This window comes from Tenrec ecaudatus, chromosome 6, assembly GCF_050624435.1.
Source record: "Tenrec ecaudatus isolate mTenEca1 chromosome 6, mTenEca1.hap1, whole genome shotgun sequence".
In the NCBI taxonomy this organism is placed as follows: domain Eukaryota; kingdom Metazoa; phylum Chordata; class Mammalia; order Afrosoricida; family Tenrecidae; genus Tenrec; species Tenrec ecaudatus.
Genome location: NC_134535.1, coordinates 74,756,306 through 74,780,454, shown reverse-complemented (window position 1 = coordinate 74,780,454; position 24,149 = coordinate 74,756,306). Strand labels below are relative to the sequence as shown.

The window sequence follows — 24,149 nt, the reverse complement described above, 5'->3', positions numbered from 1 at the left end:
AAGCACACCAGCCTGTGTGATCATGAGGTGTCCATGGGATCATGTATCAAAGACCCAGAACAAACAAAAAAAATCATATCAATATGAATGAGGGGGAGGGCAGAGTGGAGACCCAAACCCCATCTGTAGACAATTGGACAACCCCTTACAAAAGGGTCACAAGGAAGAGACAAGCCACCCAAGGTGCAGTGTAGCACTGATGAAACATACTTCCTCTAATTCTTTAATGTTTCCTTCCCCTCTCTTTCATGACCCCAAGTCTACGGTACAAATCTAGCTACACCACAGCATGTACACAGGTACAGATAAAAGCTGGAAACACAGGGAATCCAGGACAGATAAACCCCTCAGGACCAATAATGAGAGTAGAGATACCAGCATGATAAGGGGAAGGTGGGAGGAGAAAGGGGAACCAATTACAATGATCTACATATAACCCCCTCCCAGGGGGATAGACAGCAGAAAAGTGAGTGAAGGGACACATTGGACAGTGTAAGACATGAAAAAAAACAAAAATAATTTATAAATTATCAAGGGTTCATGAGGGAGGAAAAAAATGAGGAGTCAATACCAAGGGCTCAAGTAGAAAGAAAATGTTTTGAGAACGAGGATGGCAACACATGTACAAATGTGATTGACACAATGGATGGATGGATGGGTTGTGATGAGAGCTGCATGATTTTTTTAAAAAAAGAAAGAAAAACCAGCCAATAAAAACCCTATGGATCACAACAATCTAATTCCAACCCACTCATGGAGGTAGTGAGGGACAGGCAGCGACTGACAAGAACAACAGCAACACAAATCAGATTTATTTCTATTCTTTCTATGTTTGTTCTGCTATTAGATATTATACTCAAAAAAGCAAACAAACAAGTAAACAAGCAATTAAAAAACAACAACGACCAAGACCACAGTTTAATCCTCTTTATATCTTCCAGCACCTACACAGGGCTTGCTTATGTAGTAGGCATTCAATAAATATTTGGTGAATTAACCAATGATGATGAAATAAATAAACATTATTTAATGTAAATCCCAATCACCTATGAATAGAGAAATCTAAAGAGAGAGAAAATAATTTAAACCTGTGCTTAATGTAACCTTGCCATCCTGATCTGTGTTACTATAAACTCCAAATGAATGGGCTCTAAGCATGTCTGTGAATGCATCTTTCGAGAACCGACAGGAAGGTGGCTGAGATTCTCCCGTGGAGAAGGTAATCCCCCAGTATTTCTCTGGGACTTGCGATTCAGCAGCAGTTGGTAATTTTTGTTCCTTGATGCTCTCAGTACACAGCAAATGCCACATCCTTCCTGGGTGACATCCTTGGGGACATAGTCCAGGCCTCTACACCTGCCAAGGCCACCCTAGGTTTCTGTGAGGGCCCTGGCAGGTGAGGAAGAGCGCTTGGCCTACTGTTACATATGACCCTGTAAATTCCCTGCAGTGGGTGCAGCCAACCGAAGCATGTTTTGAAGCCAGGGCCTCAATGACATCTGACACCACCTCCTGTGAGTTCACAGCCCCCTTTCCCACCCCCTCCTCTGCACTCCACTGACCACCCTGGAAGCTCCCGGGCTCAGACGCAGTCCGCAGGTCTCGGAAGGTGCCGGCTCAGGATGAAATCAGTCACCGGCGTTGGCAACTTAGCCAGGGGGAGGTAGAGGAGCTTGGCGTCCAGGCCAGGGTTGTAGCGGATACGAGGGCTCCGGGACACAATGGCGTGCTCCATGCTGTTGGTGACTTCGGTGATCTTTGGATCGGCCAACAGCATGAGGTTCTTTAACTTTTCAGTATCTGTTTGGAGGGCACAGGGGGAAAATGTTTTAAATGGAATTACTCTTCATAAAAGAGACTTTTGTGTGAATTCCCTCAGATCCCTGATCAGAGCTGCCCCACCCTCTAGGTTGTCCCCTATGCACAGATTCCCTAAGCAGTTGTCTCGCTCTCTCTCCATCTCACAAGCGTGCCGTGAATCTTGCTATTGCATTAGATGAGCACCCAGTTCGACAATTGTTAATTGTGTGACCTTGAACTTAAATTTGTAGTGTTGGTAAAATGGTAAAACTAATACCTGCCTTTGGATATAATGAAGATGATTGATAGCATGATAGATGATGGGGGGAGGGCAGGATAGAAATCATGAGCTTAACAACATAAACAAACAACAACATAAACATGGAAGCAAATAAAACATATAAAAATTTAAAAAAACAACACATGGTTGGTGGGTTTCCCAGAGAGCCCAGTGTTCAGGAACTCAAGTGTCCAAGGGATGGATGAAGATGATCGAGACATGTGCACTCCCTCAGCACCAGAGAACCTGAGGGCTGATCAGGTCCAGGGAAGCTGGACCTGGCTTGGTCAAGGGGGGAGGACCTGGTTAGGCAGCTGGGTGGAAGAGGGGACCCGGACAGGGGAAGGTATGGGAGGCACATTCCTTCATGGTTTACTCAGCTCTTAATCCAGCTCCTCTTTTGTACTGGGCGGGGAGACGGAGCCTGGGCAGCATTCCGGAGACCTGCTGTATAGCGTTGTCTGCTGCAGGAGACAGCACTGAGTCAGGACAGGGATTGGATTCCAGAAATACCTGGCACCATGTTAATGGCTCTTGGAGGTTCTTTTCTTCACTCAGAATTCCTATCTGAGTGGGTTGTTAGATAATCCAACAAGGGCATCCAGGACTGCCACTTTGCTAGACAATGAGGAAGATGAGCTTTGGGTCCAGTTACATTGGAAAAAGTCTTTTTGTTATTGTGGGATTTAAGCCAGATAAAGTCTATGAAGTATGAGGGACCAGGCTTTGTCATGGTTCCCAGGAATGTGTCCTGGACTTCTGACCTAGCCCCTCCCCAAGAAGAATTGAACCCAAACCAAACCATCTGTGACCTCATGTGGGTCATGGTAACACTGTGCCCAAAGGAATTTCAGTGGCTGGGCTTTCGGAATTTGACGGGCAAGACTTTCTTCCAAGGCACGTCTGTGTGGACTCCAAGTTCCCACCTTTCCCTTAGCAGCCAAGCATGTCAATCTTTGCACCACCCAGTCAAAGATTGAGTCAATTCCCAGGGACTTCCCCAGGAGAAAAGAGGGAGAAGAAAAGGAGGATTTGGGGTGGCCTTTCTGGCAGGGTTGAAATGAGGAGAGACCTTTCGCCAGGGGCTGATGCTGCTGCTCAAACCGAAACCTAAACTCACTGCCATCGAGTCAATGCCAACTTGTAGTGACCCAATAGGTGGAACCGCTCCTGTGAGTATCTAAGACTGTGATTTTTTTAGCCTGTTAGGTTGTTTTATTGCATGCTTTCAGAACAAAAATTGGAAATGTGAGTGCCCACCGAACCACCTGCTATCGTTTTTCTGTAACCCACAGCATCGATTCTATTCTGGGTCCGATGATTTCCTTTTCAAACATCCAGTGTCATTTCAAATCGACTTGTTGCCTTTTGAAAGGGCGAGTGGTGGTGGTGTCACTCTCTGTGGGAGCAGAGAGCCTCATCTTTCTCCCTTGGAGTGGCTGGTGGTCTCAAATGGCTGACCTTGTAGTGAGCAGCCTCATGCATAACCACGGTGCCACCAGGGCTCCTAAGCGGTGCTAATTGAGCCAATTTCCAACCTGATTCTATTCTGAGCACAGGATAGTTAAGATCCGCTCCAAGAACGCTGCGGCTTGGTCCCTGGGTGCAGAAGCCAGGAGTCTGTTTGGCCTCTCCAATCTGCTGGAGTTTGTAAACGCTTCATCAGTCTGTTCCCCCAATTCATTTCCCTTCCCACCGTCACCACATTTTCCCAAGTTCATTTCCTTGTCAGATATTCCTCCTCTGGGCTTCAGTCATAGCCTCAGCTGGCCTCACTCTCCCCACCCATCCTGCCCACAGCAGCACAAATCTGCTCACACCATTTTAAGAGCCATTTAAAAGGTGCCCCGATGCCTTCGGGATAAGATCCCTACTCTCCGCTGATACTAAGGGCTCCGTGGAGAGTAAATTCTTAGAAAACGATGATGGCAACAGATGTACAAATATGCTTGATACAGTTGATGTATGGATTGTGATGAGAGCTGTAAGAGTCCCCAATAAAATGATCTATTACTAAAAAAATTTTTTTTAAAGATCCACGCTCTTTAGGGATGCCAGCAACATCTCTGATAATCCGACCCCTTTGATCCTCATCCTCACCATCAGCCCTCCCACCTCTCATTGGTCACAGTCATGATGGCAAAGGCGGATTGGTGCCTCGGTGATAGGATTTTTGCCTTCCATGAGGGAGAGCCTGGCTTGGTTCCCAGCCAATGCCCTTCATATGCAGCCATCACTTGTCTGGCAGTGCAGGTGTGCTTGTTATCATGACGCTGGCCAGGTTTCAGTGAACTTTCCAGACTAAGATGGACTAAGAAGAAGGGCCTGGTGATCTACTTCTGAAAACCAGTCAATAAAAGCCCTGTAGCTCACAACAGTTGGATCAAAGACAATCGATCATAGGATGGTTCAAGATGAGGAAGCATACAAACAGCTTTGTTCATTTGTGAATGGAGTCTCCTGAATTAGGAGCTGACTTGACCCAACAAAACAAAAACAACAGCAAAACAAGCTTACTGCCATCCAGTCAGTTCTGACTCATAGCAACCCTACAGGACAGAGTAGAACTGCCCCCCTGTGGATTTCTGAGACTAAAAATCTTTATGGGAGTACAAAGCCTCATCTTGCACCCAGGAGGCACCTGGTAGTTTTGAACCTCGAGGTTAGCAACCCAATGCATCATCCATCCCACCATCAGTCAACTTGACAACAGCTGGCAATCACAAGTTTTGTTGAGCTGAGTACTGGCTGTTCTTTTGGATTCTCTAACAATGCATGCAACCGGAATTCTAAGTGAAGAAATAGAATCACTGAGAGTCATGAACATGGTACCAGGTATTGCTGGAACACAGCCCCTGGCCTGCCTCAGCGTTGTCTCCAGCAGCAGACAATGGGGTAGCGGGTCTCCAGAGTGCTACTCATGTTCTCCTCTCTGTGGGAAAGACTCATTTTCTTGTGAACTCCCATTCTGCTTTCAGGACTCTCTAAGCCATCCATTTCTGCGAGAGCTTTGTGCCAGCAAAATTGAGTCTATTGGTTGTTTCTGTAGGAGGAAGCTAGGGCACTATGGTTCCATAAGGATGACACTCTTGGAAACCTTGGCCTTTCGGGTCGCCCTGATGGCACAGTGGATTGTGTGTTAGGCTGCAAATCATAAGGTCGGCCGTTAGAAGCTGCTCCGTGGGAGAAAGATCAAGCTTTCTTCTCCCGTGAAGAGTGAGTCTCATAACTCAGAAGGGGCAGCTTTCCGCTGCTCTCCAGGTCCCTAGGAGTCCGATCGACTTGTTGGCTGTGAGAAGTTGTGCGTGAACGGTCACCATGGCTGTTCTGTTCATTCGGACTCTTTACCCCTGGCACATGGCAGGCTCTCAGTAAATATGCCTTCAGTTGACAGAATGGCTTTTCTGGTTTGGGTGTCTTGGCTTTTTACTCCAGTTCACTAAAACAAAACATGTCCTGGTGGTTCAGTAGTTCCTGCTTGGGGCAAATGGTTAAAGACTTGACCACTAACAGAAAAGTTATTCTCTCGAACCCACTCAGAAAAGCACCTCTGAAGAGAGGCCTGGCAACTCCTTTCCAAAAGGCCATGGCCTTGGGAGCCCCGGGGCCCCAGCTGGGCCCTGACACACATGGTGCTGCCAGGCATCAAAGTCCCCTCCATGGCAACTAGCAGACTGTTAAATACAGGCATGTGTCTCATACGCCCGAGTCACGCTGTGGGCTTTGTTTGTGAAAATGGCATAGTGGTTCTGTGCTGGGCTGTGAGCCACAAGGGCAGCTGCTGGAAACCACCAGCCATTCTGCAGAAGAAAGACAGGTTTTCACTCCCGTATGGAGGAGAGGACAATGCTGGGGACACATGGCAGGGAGTGAGTCTGGTCTGAATCCCCCCCACAGCGGGGTGAGCCAAGAGGGAACATAGCAGATCAGCAACAGGAGCAAAGCAAAACCACAAAGCCCCTGAGGAGCGCCCCCGCCCCATAGAGACTCAGGCTAGGAGGGGCAGTTTCCTGAAGCCCCTAGGACTGGTGAGGAGATAGTCATAAAGGTCAGTAGACAGACTGGAATGATGTATACTTTTTCATTTTTTAGATTTTTTTCTTTTTCCTCGATCTTTTGTTTTCTTTCTGCTATTGTCGTTTTGCTTACCTATATAAGATCAGTATGAAAAGCAAGCTCAAGGAGAATGCAATGAGACTAGGTGGGAGGATGGGAGCGGTGAGCAAACAACACTATAGACAGGGGAACAACTAGGGAATTAAAATCAACAATGAGGAGAATGTACACATCCTGGAGGTGTTGGAGCAACCGCAATCTAGCTGAGAGGAATTACTAAGAGGCAGAAGTAGGGTGAGAGTGATGGTGGGGCAGGAGGAATGACCTAGGAAGCAAAGTTATGGATAGAGGTATAAATATAGGTGTGCACATATGTAAAATACATTAATTCATAAAACAGAGGTATTGGCCTACGTATGTTTATTTATATGGCAATACATTGAGGAAGTGGACAGACTTTGGACCTCTGACCAAACCCTCCCTCAACGCAATAACACTTTGTTCTAACAACCTGGCATTCTGTGATGCTCACCCTCCTGACACAATCCCAGAAGACAAAATGGGTGTACAAGCAAGTGTGGTGAAGAAAACTGGTGGTGCCCGGCTATTAGAAGATATAGCATCTCGGGTCTTAAAGGCTTGAATTTTAAACAAGTGGACATCTAGCAGAGAAGCAACAAGCCCACATGGAAGAAGCACACCAGCCTGTGCGATCATGAGGTGTCAAGGGGATCAGGTATCATGCATTAGAAAACCCCGAACAAATAACTATATAGATGCTAATGAGAGAGGTCAGAGTGGAGACCCAAAGCCCATCTGTAGACAATTGGACATTCCCTCACAGAAGGGTCACAAGGAAAGGATGAGTCAATCAGGGTGCAGGATAGCACTGATGAAACACACAATATCCCCCTGGTTCTTTGAGGCTTCCTCCCTCCATCATGACCCCAGTTCTATCTTTCAGTTCTGGCTAGGCCAGAGCATGTACACTGGTACAGAGAGAGGTCATAACACACGGAGTCCATATCAGATAACCCCCTCAGGAACAGAAATGGGAGTAGAGATACCAGGAGTGCACAGGGAAGGTGAGAGGAGAAGGGGAGGAAGAGGGAACCGATGATAATAATCAATGCATAACATTCCCCCCTCACCCCCAGGAGGGATGAACAACAGAAACATGGATGAAGAGAGACAGCGGATGGTGCAAGATATGAAAATAATAATAATTGATATTTTATCAAGGGTTCCTGAGGTTGGGAGGGGGGAGAAGAAGAAAAAAAAGAGAAGCTGATACGAACAGCTCAAATAGAAAGCAAATGTTTAGACAATGGCGATGGCAGCATATGTACAAATATGCTCGATATAATTGATGTATGGATTGTTATAAGAGCTATAAGAGTCCCCAATAAAATGATCTTTAAAAAAAAAAAGAATTACAGTCTCAGATTCTCATAGGGGCAGTTCTACCCCGTCCTATAGGGTCTCTATGAGTCAGAATTCACTCAATGGCAGTGAGGGATTTGGGGTTTGTTTGTTTGTTTTTTTCCTTTTTCTGTCATTCTGTAAAATAGGATGTTATGCTGCTTGGATGTGGTGTAAACACCAATTCATATACAGTAGGGCCCCATACAATCCATTTTGAAATCGATTCTATTATCACCTTTAGGAACCCGGCCCCAACCTGAGAGCTGCAGCCACTGGAGGCTGGTTGGGCCCAGGGTCCGTCTGGTTGGACAGGGTCAGGACTTTGCACACATCCTGGCAGGGGTGGAGGTGTGGTGACAGCAGACAGGCATGGGCTGTGGTGGTCGTGGGGACATGGGACAGGATGTAGGGTGGCCGTGTTGGCTCTGCTGCTGTGGCCTTGTCGGTGTGGCTCTTGCTGATTGCGAGCAGGCTGCTGCCAGTGCCCAGAATCAGGACCTCGGGAGCTCTGCCAGTGGCCGGTGCTACCAGCCCCTGCAGCAAGGAGGAGGTGCGGGGACGGTGCCACAGGGATTGGGGGCAAGGAAAGGGGCGGCGTTTGTTAAAACCTTTCTCACTGCCATGGAGCGGGTTCCAGTCTGCACGGACCCCTCCCACAGCGACCCTATAGGTCAAAGAAGAACGGTTCCCCATGGATTTCCAGACTGAACCTCTTTATGGGAGTAGAAAGCCTCGTCTTTCTCCTTTGGACCGGCTGGTGGTTTCCACCTGGAGGTTAGCTGCTGAAAACATAACACACTTTGCCCCCAGGGCTTCTTTTAAACCCTCTTTCAGGGGAAGTGAGAAAAGAACTGCTTTCTCTTTAAAAAAAAAAAAAGGCTTATGGGCGAGCTGACCTATATGCTGTTGGGCGTGGCTTGAAAGATGTTAAGTGATACATAACTTGTACTGGCCACCCATTTGATCTCATCACTTTGAATTTTGCACAATTCCCATCACAGGATCTCTTGGTCACAGCAGAATTCATAGCATGTATTCATACCACGATAAAGGAGGACACGAGACCATGCTGGTAGCCTAAAGCCACAGTGCCCTCGGCCCTAGAGTGGATTCCCACTCGCAGTGGCCACCTTTGCGGACAGGATAGCCTTCAGCTTGTAAGATCTTTGCAGACAGAAGCATTCTGCCTCAGTTTCCAACCACCGTGCTGCGCAGCTGATGGGTTTGAGACCCCACCCAACATTCGGGTTCACAGCGCTGCGCTTAACCCACTGTCCTTTAGACTGATAAGCCACCAGACTTTGACCTCGAGCCATTCTGTCTGTGGGTCAGGCGCGCTTCTGAGTGCACTGATAAATGAATCCATTTAATTCTCACAGAGGAGACAGCAGAGGTTAAGACATTTGCCCGGGCCTCCTGGACGGCACCGAGTGTCAGGCTTTGACGGGGATCCGAGAGGCCGAGGATCAGAATTGTTAGGAGGCACCTCAGAAGGACAGGCTTGGTGATCTCCTTCTTAAAAGGGAGCAGACAATGGCAGATTGCTCCACAAGCAAGGTAAGCACAGGCTGCTTTGTATTTGCTAATCTATAGTGAACAATTTCACACATTTTCCCTCCCCATCACATCACATCTGCTTTTAGGTCTGCCTGGCATCTCTCTCTCTCAACCTGGCAGCATCTTCCTAGAGAATCCAAGTCTCTTTTCCAAAGTCAAATCCCAACAAGGGCAGAGCACCCAGTAAGCAAGGTAATCCCGGGTAACATGCCTATCAAGTGGTTCTGCAGTACCCCAGTGGGGCCACCGTGAGGCAGAATGGCCCCCAAGGCAACTCACAAGTAACCTGATCAAGGCCAGCAGGCAAGTTGAAATACTCAGGCAACCTAGTTTCGGAGTCTAACCAGGGTGATAAATGGCCTCTTAGAGATGTCCACGGCATCCAAAGAAAAGAGAACCACAGATCAGAGAATGCTGTTCCGGGGCCAGGTCGACGCAGAGGAGTAAGGGAAGGTCAATGCAACACTCCTAAGACAGCAGCCTGCCAGCCCCACCTTCTTGGCTGCCGGTTGCATGAAGCAACTGGAGAGGTGAGATGCCTCTCAGGTGGTGCTAACGAATTGTCCCAGAGCCAGTTTCTGTGGACAGCCCACAGGCCGCCTGCAGTCAGCTTCAGGAGAGCTGCTGAGGATTCTCCCTGGAAGCCTGGGCAGTTTAGGCTCTGCTGCCAGATCAGATGCTCCCAAGTGAGTGTGGAGCCTTCTCTCCCCTACACGGAGCTGCTCCAAGAAACAGTTGGGTCAAGTTCTCCTCCACTGCACTTTCAGGCCACCCCTCCTCAGTTTCCCAAGGGCCAGGAAGAGCAGCACATAGTTTGGGGAGGAAAAAATTAAATAGCTACGATGTCCCTCCTCGACCCTCCCAAACACCTGAGACGCGCAGGGCTACCCATGGGACCCTGCCAGGAGGACCCTCCCTTTACAATGTCTAGAAGTTTTTTTCCTCTTTATTTCATAAGCACTTGGTGTGTGTTGGAGGCACCTTGGAAGAAAGGTCTAGTGATCTCCTTCCTTGTGGAGCACAGGTCACGGATCAGAATCCACCTGAGGACCAGGGGGTTTAGTGGGTGCTAGACGCTTCACAGATATTCATCCTCAGCAGTCCCATGAGGAGGCGCTCCTAGCTCCATTTTACAGAATAGGAAACTGAGGCCCAGGGAGTCCAGGGAGCATGTGCACAGTCTCCTGGCTCGTAAATATCAGTGCCTGGATTCAAACCCAGGCAGTCAGGTCCTACATTTATGTTCTTCATTGCTCCTCCACATTCATGTCAGCGCATTCTCAGCTGCTCCGTCTACAACATGAAGTTTGCCGGGCACAGGTGCCAGCATCTCTCCAACACCCTCTCCCCGCCCCCAGCAGCTGTGGTTCTGCGACTCCTAGCAGTTGCCCACTTGGTCTCTATTCTCAAACCCCAGCTCTGCCACTAGCTGGGCAACCCCTCCGCCTCTGACTCATCATCTGTGAGGCGAGCCCAGGATCCTTCCTCTCAGAGACGCTCCCCTGCCTGAGGAACTCACAGATGCGGAAGTACTCTTCTCCGTAGCTGTCCCGGGTCTCCTGAGGTAGCCGGTCCCACAGCTTCTGCATGCGTAACTCTAGTTTCTCCTTGCCCAGAATGGACGTCCGGTAGTTTCCTGGCTCTATGATGCTGACTTTTACCCCAAAATAGTAGAGCTCGCGCCTAGGAAAGAAGAGTTAGACTCAGTGCAGGGCCCCAAGACAGCAGACGTCGATCAAGGAGGGTCATCTGCCAGAGGAGCCTCTCTCGCTTCTGGAGGAGCCCGTCTCCCCAGGAACCTGGGAAGTCTACGCCTCACGCCCTGTGGCAGGTTAGCCATTGCCTGCATGAAAATAAGACCTCCCTTAGGGTCTCAGCATTTTCCAAAGCCAGATCCACAGTGGCTGGACAATTTGCACGAGGGGCAGAAGTCAACAAGAGGAGGAGGAAGGCAACTAGAGAATCTGGGCCAAGGGCTTGCCTCCCATCAGGTTCTTTCCACTCTCAGTCCCACATCCAACATCCATAGACAGAGTGAGACTCTGTGCAAGGTGTATGTTCTCCAATGAAGGTTTCCCTACAGGCACCTCCCGTTTGCCCCAGGCCTTCTCTGGTGTGTGTGTGTGTGTGGGGGGGGGGGTGTCTCCTTCCTACTCTCACAAGTCCAGAGCATTTTTCATTCATCCCGGGACAGGCAGACTATCCACTTCTGTCACTACCCACCCCTTCTTTTCATCCTTTCTTCATTGGTCCTTGGGGAAGGCTGCTCCCGCTCCATCCTGCTATTGTTTCACCTTCATCCCTCCAGAAGTCCCCTACCCATATGTGATCACCTCAGCCCTCTCTTCCTGAGATGACCCCACCCAGGACTCCTATCTGGAGGGCCCGGTACCAGGACCCAGTTACCTGATGCTGTCAGAGAAAGCCTCAACACCAAACTTGGAAACACAGTAGCCACCACCGATGACAGCCACTCGACCACCAGAGCTGGACATGTTGACAACCCTGCCCCGGGCTTTCTTGATCATGGGCAGCATGTGGAGGGTCACTTCAATCAGTCCCACCAGGTTCACATCGATCACTTTCACGAAGTCCTCCCTGGTCAGCCATTCATTGGGACCACTGGGTAGTCCCACTCCAGCATTGTTCACCAGAGCCCAGAGACCTGGGGGTGAGAGGGAGGGGGAGAGACCCAGAGCAGAGATCAGCAGTGACTATGGGAAAGGACCCTGGCCTGTACTCACCAGCTCAGGGCCACTGAGGTTCGATAATAGTCACGGGGATAATAGTCAGGGCTGGGCACAGACGCTATGGCAGTTTCAGTATGTTTTGCTAGTTAGTTTGGCTGGAAAGGACAACTTGTTCTGACACACACACACACACACACACACACACACACACACACACCTAGATGGGACCTTGTTAGCTATAATCCAGGATTTAGTTAATAATGCATAAGCTGTTATCTCCAAGTTAAGAGATATTTTCATAGCTACAAATTAATGTTTGACATTTTCCCCTCATCCAAAACTATCTACTCTCTATTCTTGTTAATTATAAGAAACCAATTCCATTTCAAGGTTTATCAATATAATTTCACCCATCCATCCATCGGTCCATCCACCCACCCACCTGCATACATTGACACAGTCATACATTCATGCATCTACTCGGTGCCAATTATAGGGGAATGTGCTAGAGACATAAATAAACAAGACAGGGTCTATCCCTTAAGGAGCTCACAATCCAGAGAGGAGACAAAGGCTATTTATAAATAAATATCTAAGACAATCGTATAAAATAGTTATGAGGAAATGTGTCAAATGTGCTCATTCAAATATTCAATCATTCATTCTGGGACAGGCAGACTCCACACCTCTATCACCACCCACCTCCGCTCTTCATCCCTTCTTCCCTTGTCCTAGAGGCCTAGTTTTCATCCTGCTATTGATTTAGGGTGCCCCTACCCCCTGCCATCTCCCAGCCCTCTCTCCTGGGCTTTCTTAGCAGTACCACTTGCTGCTCAGTGATCCCAACTCAGGACTGCTAAAAGGACAAAACAGGTCTGCTGTTGAGGAAGTATGGTCATGGCCACGGTGCTCCTTGTAGGCAATGATGGGGAGACTTCGTCTTACATACTTTAGACATATTAGGAGAGACCTGGAGAAGGACGTCCTGCTTGGTACAGCAGAGGGGCAGCGGAAAAGAGGAAGGTCCTCAACGACATGGACTGACACCGTGGCTGTCACCCTGGGCTCCGGCACAGGGACAGTTGTGAGGACGGGGCCAGGCAGCATTTCGTTCTGTGGTGCACTGGGTCGCTTTGGGTCAGAATCGACTCGATGGCCCCTAACAACAATTAGAGCTGGCGTTCAGTCCTGCAGGGGCTCAGGGCTGGGAACTCAAGTCCTGGTCCCGATTCTACCTCCAGCCATGGGAATGCTCCTTCCTCTGTGTGGCTGCAGCAGTCGTTTCTGCTCTGTATTTTCTAAGTGTGAGAGCTGTCTAGTCTTGAGTCCTAGGAGAGGGAGATTTTGAGAAGCTCGGCCTGCGCTTGCTTTATCTATTGAGCTTCCAAGTAAAATTCCACTTGGAGGAGAGGAAGCACTTTATTGCTGAAACAAACAAGCACACAGAGCTCCTGCCAGTTCTTCCATTCACGTAGCCAGTTAGTTTAGCTCCGTCCCTTTCCCCACAGGGGCCTCTGACAAGAGCACTTTCTCCGCTCACCTGAGGCCCTGTGGATAGAGACGTCGGTTACAGTTTCCTCTTTCCTTTAGGCCTGTGGTCTCCAACTTTCTGCCTTTCTACGCGACTGCTGGAGCCTGGCTGGCAAGACCCAATAATTATTAGCTAGGGGAGAAAATGAAGCCCGCGGAAATCCAAAGATTAACCACTCAAGTGCCCTCCGTCTGTGGAGAGGGCATGCGAATCCAAAGAGAGGACGTACCCACAAGGTGACCTGAGTTCCTCTGACTATCCCTGCTTCAAGAGAGGACGTACCCACAAGGTGACCTGAGTTCCTCTGACCATCCCTGCTTCAAGAGAGGACGTACCCACAAGGTGACCTAAAAATTATTCAGAGCAGTCTCTGGCTGTGCTGACTCATCGTGCCCAGAGACTCAGAGGCAATAAGGAAGCATGCAAGACCCACACCCCTAAATCCAGTCCCTTGTGTGGTAGGCAGGAAAAATGGCCTAAGGATATCAATGTCCTAGTCCAGAGCTTGTAAATGTATAAGGTTTTATGGCAAAGGCGACGGACCATCAATAAGTAAAATATCTTGTGCATTGTTAGTGATAAGGACCAAGGAGAAAAATAAAGCAGGAACTAGCTAGAGAAATAAGCCAGGCTCTTCCTGAAACTCAGGGCTCCACCTTCCCTGTTTGGAAGGACACTACAGACCAGTTCTTTAGGACATCCCCTAGGCTGCTGCTTCGGCAGCAGAGTCATCCGGTTCCTCCAGTTCCTCCACCCCCTGCACTGCGTAAGGAAGTGCCCAGCCCAGCCTTGGTCCAGCCCCAGCCCCAGCCCCAGCCCCAGCCTTCTTCCCAATGGGAGCCGTCACTCTGATTTAACATTTGCCCTGAGCTCAAACTAACACCCACCACAGAAGCAAGAGACCTTTCGTCCACTGCCTTCTATCTATCTTTCATGCCCCGTTAAGGAATCCAACCTAATGTCCCCTTCTCCCCCCACAGCCTGATCCCATCAGGAAATATGCCCATATTCCCCAGGGACGGGAGGAGTTCCAACAGGCATGTCCTCCTTCTAGGGGGTTGGGAGGACAGAATGCATCTCCCTCTCCCCAGCTCCTGCTGAAGCCCCTCCTCCATCCCTCTGAATCTGGGAGAGAGAGAACTTCCTGGGGAAGTCACTCTTTCAAAGAAGCACCAAGCCATGCGGTAGTTTCCAGTCAGACTCTTCTGGCCGCTCAGCCAGTGACCCACGCTCCTTCCCCTACGTAACCTCCCCCACTCCACCTGAACAACGGAGTCCTGGATGCTCTCAGATGCCTGGGGGGAGGGGGGAGGATAAATGGGGAAGGCCAAAGAATGCAAGTCGCCCCACCTTGCTCGCCCACTTGGTCCCTCACCCACTGGGCTGCCGCCCGGATGCTCTCAGTTTTGGTGACATCCAGGAGGGTGGTCTGCAGACGATAGGAGGTATCCTGGAGAAGCTTCTGGGCCCCCGCCTCACTGAAGCAAGCAGCCAGCACCCTCATGCCCCGATCAACCAGTTGCCGAGCCAGCAGGTTCCCAAAGCCCGAGTCACATCCAGTGATGAAGACGTACTTCTCTGAGAGGTTTCGTACCAGGTTGCAGTTCTTGAACCAGCGGTACATAAAGGAGAGGTCCGTGAGAGCCGCCATGGGGCAGGAGTGGGGTGAGGGCCAAGATGGATCCGGGCCCGGAGACAGTGGTGAGACTTCCTCTCAGTCCCCAGCTGATAGTCTACTGCAACCTGCTGGGAAGAAGAGCTCTCCTCCCTTCTACCGCTTGCCTCAGATGCAGGGCCCTGGGCGAGACCCTGATTTTTATAGGTGGCTGCATCAGCACATCAATTAGCCTTGATGCAAGAAATTCAAGTCCAACCTGAAGCCTTGTCACCTCTGAAAACTCTGGTGGCTGCCTGTCTCTCCCCCAGGAAGATGACACTAAGTGTGATGGAGGAAGGTTGTGAGAGGCACCTCATCTGGTCGGTGGGCTCATGGGGATGGGGCGGAAAGAGGAAAAAAAGATTGAGCCAAAAGAGTACCCTACCCCCTAGGCCAGGGACCAAAATAATTTGTCATAAGTGCAGGCATGTAAATAAATGCAAATGTTATCCTCAGGGAAAAGTAAGGCAGATGTATGTAAGCGCAACCAAAACAAACAGAATGCTGTGTCTTCCAAACCCACAGAGAAGTGAGCTCTAGGTTCCTGGCCCAGGTGGATCCCCATGAAAAGCACAGGTGCCCTCAGAGTGGATGGGCTGCTGGCGTCCTGTAGGTAGGAGGGGCGCTGGGAAAAAAAGGAAATGAGACTGAGTGTGAGGCGCTGAGGGGCCACACCCAGGATTGCCTAGGCTGCGGGCAAGGGCCAGTGCTAGGGTCAAGGGTGGTTCCGGGAATCAACCTCCAGAAGTTACAACACCCCACATCTTCTCGGTCTGGAGGAGCTGACCAGAAGTGGGGGTCACATGTTTCCCTGAAAGAGAGACCCCGGAGCCATCACTCGACTCCACTGTCTATAAAAGTGGAGATATTCTATAACAGGGGTGACAGGAAGTGGGGGTTCAGGTCAAGGATCCAGCCCTGAAAGCGGGCTTAAAGCCCATGGGGATGGGAACAAAGAGTGGGGGAAGGCAAACCTCCCCTACTTTCTACCTGCTCCGGGTCCAGCACGCCCAGAGCTGGATTAGGAGACATCTCCCAGCTTTTCTGCTCCGGGGTGAATTCATGGGGTGAGCTCGGGGGTGAGAACGCAGAGGATGTCATTTGGAGGTTGGACACATATTCCCAGAGTCAGTGGCTCTTCCAGTTCTGGTGAAACCCTGTGAAGCATCAGGGGCTGGTTGAACATGGAGAAGGCTGACTCAGGGCTGCCCCTCCCCAGGCCTGGGGCGGACCAGCACCTCTATCATGGCTCTGCTGAGGGCTCGTCAGCCAGTGCTCCCTGGAGCCCCAACACCCAACCCCAGCTCGTGCTGTGTACATACATGTGAGTAGCTTCAGGAATCCACATAGTGTCCTTCCCTCCAAACTGGGGGAACCTTCCACTCTCAGGGGACAAGCCTCCCTGCCAAGTTGGGATCTGAGGCCCGATGTCGGCAAACAAGCAGTCCCCTTCTGCGCTCCCATCCCGTGCCCACAGAGGAAGGGTGCCTTCCCACCTCCTGGGCTGTTTCTGCCCCATGGAACCGGTGTTGGCAGACCACCAGCCACTGCAGGTGCCCAGGACATGGGCAGGAGGCAGAGGAGACGGGACTGGGCCTCCTTCCCTCTCTGCATACTCTCCCCAGCAGGGTCCAATCCTCAGGTCATCAGGAGGGCCCACGAGGCTAGAGATATCCGTGGCCACCAGAAGCACAGGACAGGAATGAGTGCTGTGGGTCTCTGTCCCAAAGGTACAGCCTTCTGTCCTTCCTCCGAATACTGGCAGAGTGCCCAGTAAGCTTCCAGAAAATGAAACAAAACAAGACGTGAATGGCATCCCTGGTGACTTCAAAGGTCCCTACTGCCACCCACTTCCCTCCCCTGAGGCTCCCCATTACACATCACCCCACTCCCCTCCTCCATGCATCGCAGACCTGCCTGCACAGGCCATCAGCAGGGCTTGGGGAGTTCATGTAAACTGTGGAGCAGAGCATCCCAGTTAGCTGAGTACCAGGTGTAGAGCGGCGCCAGCACGTGCTCCATGCAGTCTGTCGCCAAGCACAGGGTACCAAGGACTTCTTGGGAAAACTTTCAGTTCTTCCGAGATCCGTTCAGAGTGACACAGGATCCACGTGTATGTGCACACCTCATGCCTCCCACTCAAGTCTCTAATTAGAATATCGGGGACTTCACTGACTGTCTTAAATCTACTGCATCCTCCTTGGGAAGATCCCTGACCTTGGTGGAATGGTTCCCCCATGGGCTGTGATCCGCATGGTTGGCAGTTTGAAACCCCCGGCAGCTCCTCGGGAGAAAGACTGGACTCTCTACTCCCGTGAACAGTCACAGCCTCAGAAACCCACAGGGGGCCGCTAAGAGCCAGCACGGACTCCATGGCAGTGAGTTTGGAGCCGGCAGCAGTTGTTCCCCACTGGTCAGCTCTGAGAATACCTGGTTGGCATGAGTGAAGGTTCTGCTAACACTAGCAATTCAGGTGAAACCCAGCCGAAAAATATGAGGTTCCTCTGATTCCATGATGTCTTCCCTCTCATGACTCACTTTCTTCCTCAAAATAATGAAGGGGGTGCCCATAAGTGGACCCTTTTCTGTGAGTAGCCAACCGACCAAATGGGACCAAGAGAATGGAGCTGAACACTCCCTCTGTCTATGAGGCGGCCTCTGGCGGACAGGCCAGGTGAGACAGATGGGCCCATGCCTTCCAGATAAGGGTTCTCTGTCTGTCTCTTGCCCACTCACGGGAAATAAGAAATCCCTGGCCATTGGCCATTGGGTTCCTTGACATTTGGCTTTGTCCCGTTCCATACCTCAAGGATAGGCTTCAAGACAGTCTACCGTTGTTGACAATTTCAGTCTTGAAGCAACCAAGATCGACCCCAAGGAGCGCTCTCTCCTTCAAAGCAGACACAGGGGAAAGGACTTCAGAGACCTAGGGAGGCAAAGGCAGACAAACCACCCAGGGCTGCGCTGGGAGCCAGGGGTAAGTTCCACGCTGTTGGGAAATGCAGTGGCCAGGGGGACCGTATGAGCAATTCCCGAATAACAAATTGTTCCCAAGTGTCTCAAAAATCAAACTCGCATTTAAATCAGCATATGTTCTGGCAAAAGTCAGAGCAGCTAGGTACAACTTGTATCTAACATAAGTTAGTCAATTGTTTGTCTTCCTTTCTTTGTATAAAAAAATGTAAAGAAACACTTTCAGATACAGCACATCTTTATAACAATAGCAATGATGATGTATTGATGAATGCCACAAAGTAGTGTCCACTTGTTATTGCAAACCAGTGCATGTGTCTCAAAGGTGTCATGGAATCTACTGTCTGCGGTTGATCCGTTGCGATGGGTTGCTCCCAGGTGGAGCGTTCATAACCCGAGGGGACTGTTTAGGTGTTGCTCTGGTCCTGGAAGCCAGCACTTCAGATACCAGTAGAGTCACCCGGGATGGACAGGAGTCAGCAGAACTTCCAGGCAAAGACGGATGGGCAATGAGGACTGAGTGATCTATAAAAGACCGTGGCCATCCAAGCCTGGCGGATGGCAGCAGATCACTGGCAAAACAGGAAGATGAGCCTCTTAATTGCAAAGGCACCGGAATACAACTGGGAACGAGTGGCCCTCCCAGAACTCGGGAGATTCTGGACATTTAAATCCAGATGGGGGCAGAGAACTTGCAAGTCTCAGAGAAGATAAGTACATTTCTATTGGTAAGAAAATGGGTAGGAGCAACCTCCTATTGGGGGAAAAACGCTTAACAATACTTATATAGAACCCAAGGGGAGGCTATGCCTGGTACTATTTTCCTAATTAGATACTTTTTACCTAGCCACTGAGACTTTACACTCTGTTCTTTCAAGGCATACGACGTCCTTCAGAAGCCACACCAGAAGGACTGGATGTGGAAGCCGCGCTAAGTGAACTGGGCTCTATCTCAAACGCCCCTGCATCCCTTGAACTTAAGGCTGACTCCACCTGAGAAGCAGCAGATGATTGCTGTCTCAGGGGCAGAGAACTGGCGGTTGTTGGACTGATTCAAACCTCTTACCTTGAAGGTGCTCAATGGTGTGTTGGGACTACTATATACTTACTATTTCAATGATCCCCTTGCTTTATTATGATAAATATTAATCTGGTAGCCGTGGTTCTGCCACTGCCAGTGAATATTATCGAAAGTTTTGCCTTATAATCAGCCCCCATTTTTGTGGAAATCGTGTCCAGTTTAATTTGTACATGTGCTATGGTTCACAGCTGGCTTGTACTTGTATGACTTCCTTTTCTCAACAGTGTTTGAAATTCCAGACCACTGGCTAACCTCATGGCACTATCAATAGAATTACTTTATGCCCCGCGGAGATGGCTGACCATATTCTCTAACATAAAATGAAAATGGTTTCTCTAAGGTGAACCAGAGACATATGGTACATAAACCATAGATATATGTGGGAAACTGAGAAGTGGGATGATAATGTATGCAGGCAAATTCTCTAGGCCTATATTGTGAGTCTAGGGGCAGATTCTGGTGGAGGAAGGCCTTTGTGCGTGTCAGTTGTAGATGCTTCCCAGTCACATTCTCCTAACTAACATTACTCCCCACAATGCCCCCCTTTGGTGGGGGGCGGATGGGTACAGTGTACTTTATTTACTCAGGGGGTCTGGATGGAATATTCTCAGTGTGTTGGGGGATTGAGTTGGAGGCAGAGACTCCCCAGCAGCTGAGGGCCTCTCTTCCTCTGGTGCCGTTGCTGGGGCTGATGGTCCAGGGGGGCGGGGGGATCTTACTCCTCAGAGGCCGTGAGGGCCATGAGGTCCACCACTCTGTTGCTGTAGCCAAATCCACTGTCAGACCAGGAAATGAGCTTGACAAAGTGGTCATTGAGGGCAATGCCAGCTGCAGCATCAAAGGTGGAAGAGTGGGGGTCACTGTCCTCAGTGCAGCCCAGGATGCCCTTTAGGGGACCATCGGCCGCCTGCTTCACCACCTTCTTGATGTCATTGTACTTGGCAGCTTTCTCCAGACGGGAGGTGAGATCCATGACGGACACATTGGGGGTGAGGACACGGAGGGCCATGCCAGTGAGTTTCCCATTCAGCTCCGGGATAACCTTGCCCACAGTCTTGGCAGTGCCAGTAGATGTGGGCATGATGTTCTGGGAAGTCCCATGGCTGTCACCCCAGAGTCTTGGTCTTCTGGGTAGCAGTGATGGTGTGGACTGTGGTCACAAGTCCTTCCACGATGCCAAAATTGTCATGGTGACCTTGGCCAGGGGGGCTAGCAGTTGGTGGTGCCGGAGACTTGCTGACCATCTTGAGGGAGTTGTCATACTTCTCGTGGTTCATGCCCATCACAAACACGGGGGCATCAGCGGCAGAAGGAACAGGGATGATCACCCTTTTGGCACCTCCCTTCAAGTGAGCCCCAGCCTTCTCTGGTGTGAAGACAGCAGTGGACTCCACGACATATTCAGCACCGGCCTCACCCCACTTGATGTTGGCGGATCTCACTCCTGGAAGATGGAGATGGCCTTCCCATTGATGATAACCTTCCTGTTCTCAGCCTTGACAGTGCCATTGAACTTGCCGTGGGTGGGATCATACTGGAACATGTAGATCATGTAGTTCAGATCAATGAAGGGGTCATTGATGACAACTGTGTTAGTCTGAGTACTTTAGAGAAACAAATCCACAGAAACTCATGATTAAGAGAGAGTTTTATATAAAGGGTAAGTGCACATCAAGAAAAACATCCCAACCTAGTGCTGCCCAAGCCCATGAGTCCAACATTAGCCCATATGTCCGACACCAATCCACAAAGTCCTTCTCCATCTCACAAAACACACAATGATGCCAACTGCAGGAAGAAAGCCGAATCTGTGAGCGTGTAAGCATCTCAGTGCTGGCAGGGGTCTCCACACAGCTGCTCCACTACCCAGGGCTGCATCGGGGTAGGTCCATGTGGCTTCTCCTCAGGGATGTCTTGCAGGAAGTGAGCCTTGCAAGCTGAAGCAGGAAACTGGCTAAGGCAGCTGCACCCTGGTCCGACCATCACAAAGCAAGAGACCCAAGAATTAGAAAGACGAGGCTCATCGAGCCATTTATCCCTCTGCCCTTCAATTAACCCCACATGTGTTTATCAGCCAGGTTGGCACAATAAACTAAGTACCTCAGCAACAATGTCCACTTTGCCAGAGTGGAAAGCAGCGTTGGTGACTGGGCGCCCAATGCTGCTGAATCTGTTCACTACGACCTTCACAGGAACGGGTAGAGGGGGCTGCCTGCCGAACGAGCAGGAGCGGAGAGCCAATGGCCCGCATTTCTAAGGTGCTGCTTGAAAGCACATCACAGTTACTAGATGCTCAAAGGTTACCTGCCTGAAGGTTATCTGCCATCAAAAGCAATCAGCCTATCTAACCCCAAGTCCAGCCCACTCCTTTCTGATAAGGATTCTAGATGGTTCCCCTGTAAAAGAGCTCAGGGTAAGGTCAAGGCAGCTCAGAGATGACCAAGGTTAAGCTGCCATCTTAATTATAGAGCCTGTTCATCTTGTTACCTTATGTACCATCCTGTCATGTGTATACCCCTAGTACACCCCCTTCCTGTCATGTGTATGCCTCTAATACGACCCCTTCCTGTTACATGTGTGCATGATGTGGCTTGCTAGCCCAAGATTACATAAACCTGTTAAGAGAATACATTACTCTTTTTCTGGTTCTGGTCTTATATGCCTGCCAGGGAAGCCAGCCTCTAACAAATCATAACAGGACCAGTAGGCGCAATTGTGTAGTGATAATAAATAAAGATTATAGTAAAGTCATAGAGAGAATGAGAGATAGAAGAGATTAAAATAATGGAGTCAGACACATTTCATGGTAGTATGCTCACCTCAGCTTCGCTTGGTGATCTACGTGGAGATTGTAGGAGCAAGCGATAGTGGGGAGAGGACGGGGGAAAGAGCACTTCTTTATTGCTAACCAAGGCTTATATCTCTTTGGGGGGGGCATACAGTGCCCCTAATTACAGGTAAAGACATATGTCACAGGAAGTGGTTGTGCTATAGGCACTACAGTAATGAGAGGGGGACAATCTAGGGGTATCCATGCAATAGGAAGGGGAGTTATTGAGGGTACACATGTGACAAGATGGGTGGATCCTAGATTCAGGGAGGCAGCTTCATTTTGGAGGTCACTGAGCCAGTTTGACCTGTTCTCTGTCTCACTATTGAAACCATTATCAGTAGGGTGTGAACCCCACCTACGGGGACCAGACTGATGGCCTCAAGCCTTTAGGAAGAAGTACCCCATTGTCCTTAACAGCAAGGAGTTGGCCCTACCTGTGGTGGGACCAGACTCTAGTCTGGCAATTGACTGCCTTCAAGGAGGAAATCTCTTAGAGTCTGACCTCCTACCATGTGCTGGCAACACCAACCTCTGATGTTTGGCATATCCTTGGCGGAGACAAAGCTTGGAAAAAGTCTCTTTATAATCCCACACATGCCTTGTCTGATATTTCTTTAATTTACTCTTCAATTACACAACCACCCCTTGGACCCATTCAGTTGTAGAGGCTGGTCCCCCACAGATATATGAATGGACTTGGGGGTCACACTTAATTCTAGCCCCGACCTAAGAACAATTAGTTTTTATGGCATGGCCCTGCTTGATACTTGCCCCCATGAAGAGAACACTGAAGATATGGGTACTATAGCAAAGGGTGGTTAAGAAACTAGATGGTGCCTGGCTATCAGAAAAAAATAGCATCTGGGATCTTAAAGGCTTGTTTTCAAACAAGCAGCCATCTAAGTGAGCATCAACGGAGTCCACATGGAAGAAGCACACACCCTGTGTTATCCAAGGATTGTAAATAATGTAATCCAAATCTGAAGGAGGGATTGCTACTGGACCTTAAATTGTGAGCACTCAGTTTGCAGAAGGCTAGGGATGACAATGGAAATCCCCAAGTCCATTTGTAGGGTCCCCCATAGGTTAAGCCTTTGGTGAATTTCCTCTGATCATCGGTGAGGGATAGGAATAAGTTTGCTATCAGACAGAAAGTATTGTAAAGATGATTATGATAGATATAGTTAGGTGTAATATTTTATTTAATCTCCCTGTGGACTCATTTAAAAGTTGTTTCAGTTAAAAAAATTTTTTTGAGAATGATGAGGGCAAAGAATGTACAATGCTTTTCATCATTGATGTATACATGGATTGTGATAAGAGTTGTATGAACCCCTAATAAAATGATTTTTTTAAAAATAGGGGGGGGGAGTTGGGGGAGAAAGTGGTAAAAAAAAAAAAAAGGAGTTTATACCAAAGGCTCAAGTAGAAAATGTTTTGGAAATGATAATGGTAACACATGTACAAATATGCTTGATACAATTTATGTATGTAATGTTATAAGAGCTGTAAGAACCCCCAATGAAATCATTAAAAGAAATAGGTGAAGGGGAAACACATGAGAATTAATCCTCCAGTGAATGCCCTCTGATCATAGATCAAGAACGTGAATGGCCTTGCTCGCATGAAGAGGGCCCTGGACAGTGGATTATGACACATGCAGTCAGGTTAACATTTAACACCTTATCATTTTATGTCCCTTTTGACCCATTTTAAATGTTTTCTAGTTTTTGATATTTTCTACTTTCTTTTCAATCGAGGGTTTTCTCTATTTTATTTTGTTATTGTTGTTAATGTTTGTTTTTTGTATGCTTTTCTGTATATGAAAACCAGGCTTAAAAAACAAACTCACCGCTAACTCATAGTGATTCTGTAGGACAGGGAAGAGCTGCTCTCTGAGTCTTGGAGATTATAACTCTTTATGGGAATAGAAAGCCCTGTCCTTCTGAGGAGCGACTGGCGGTTTCTGACTGCTGACCTTGTGGCTTGCAGTCCCATGAATAATGACCACACTGACTACACTACCAGTAAATCTATAGGGACAGTAACTGGATTAAGTGCTTTTTGAGGGGATGGTGGGGGGAGGTTGGGAGGAAATGGGGGGCTAATAACAATGAGTACAAGAAAGGAGAAAATCCTCTACAGTCGATTGTAGTAATGATTGTACAACTCTTCTTGCTAGGATTGAACTACTGAATTGTCTGATGTGTGAATTACATGCCCCCCCAAAATAAAGTTTAAAAAAGAAAAAAAATGTAACACTTTG

The 24,149-nt window shown here is 49.1% G+C and overlaps 1 protein-coding gene across 1 annotated transcript; it reads right to left on the bottom strand.

Moving 5' to 3' along the window:
* Window positions 1-1,582: 1,582 nt before the first annotated feature.
* On the bottom strand, window positions 1,583-14,990 carry SDR9C7 (short chain dehydrogenase/reductase family 9C member 7). The gene is made up of 4 exons (XM_075552808.1): window positions 14,690-14,990; window positions 11,525-11,783; window positions 10,638-10,801; window positions 1,583-1,800 (listed from the first exon to the last, which is right to left on the bottom strand). The coding sequence occupies exons 1-4, from the start codon at window positions 14,988-14,990 to the stop codon at window positions 1,583-1,585; spliced, it is 942 nt and encodes a 313-aa protein (XP_075408923.1).
* Window positions 14,991-24,149: the final 9,159 nt, after the last annotated feature.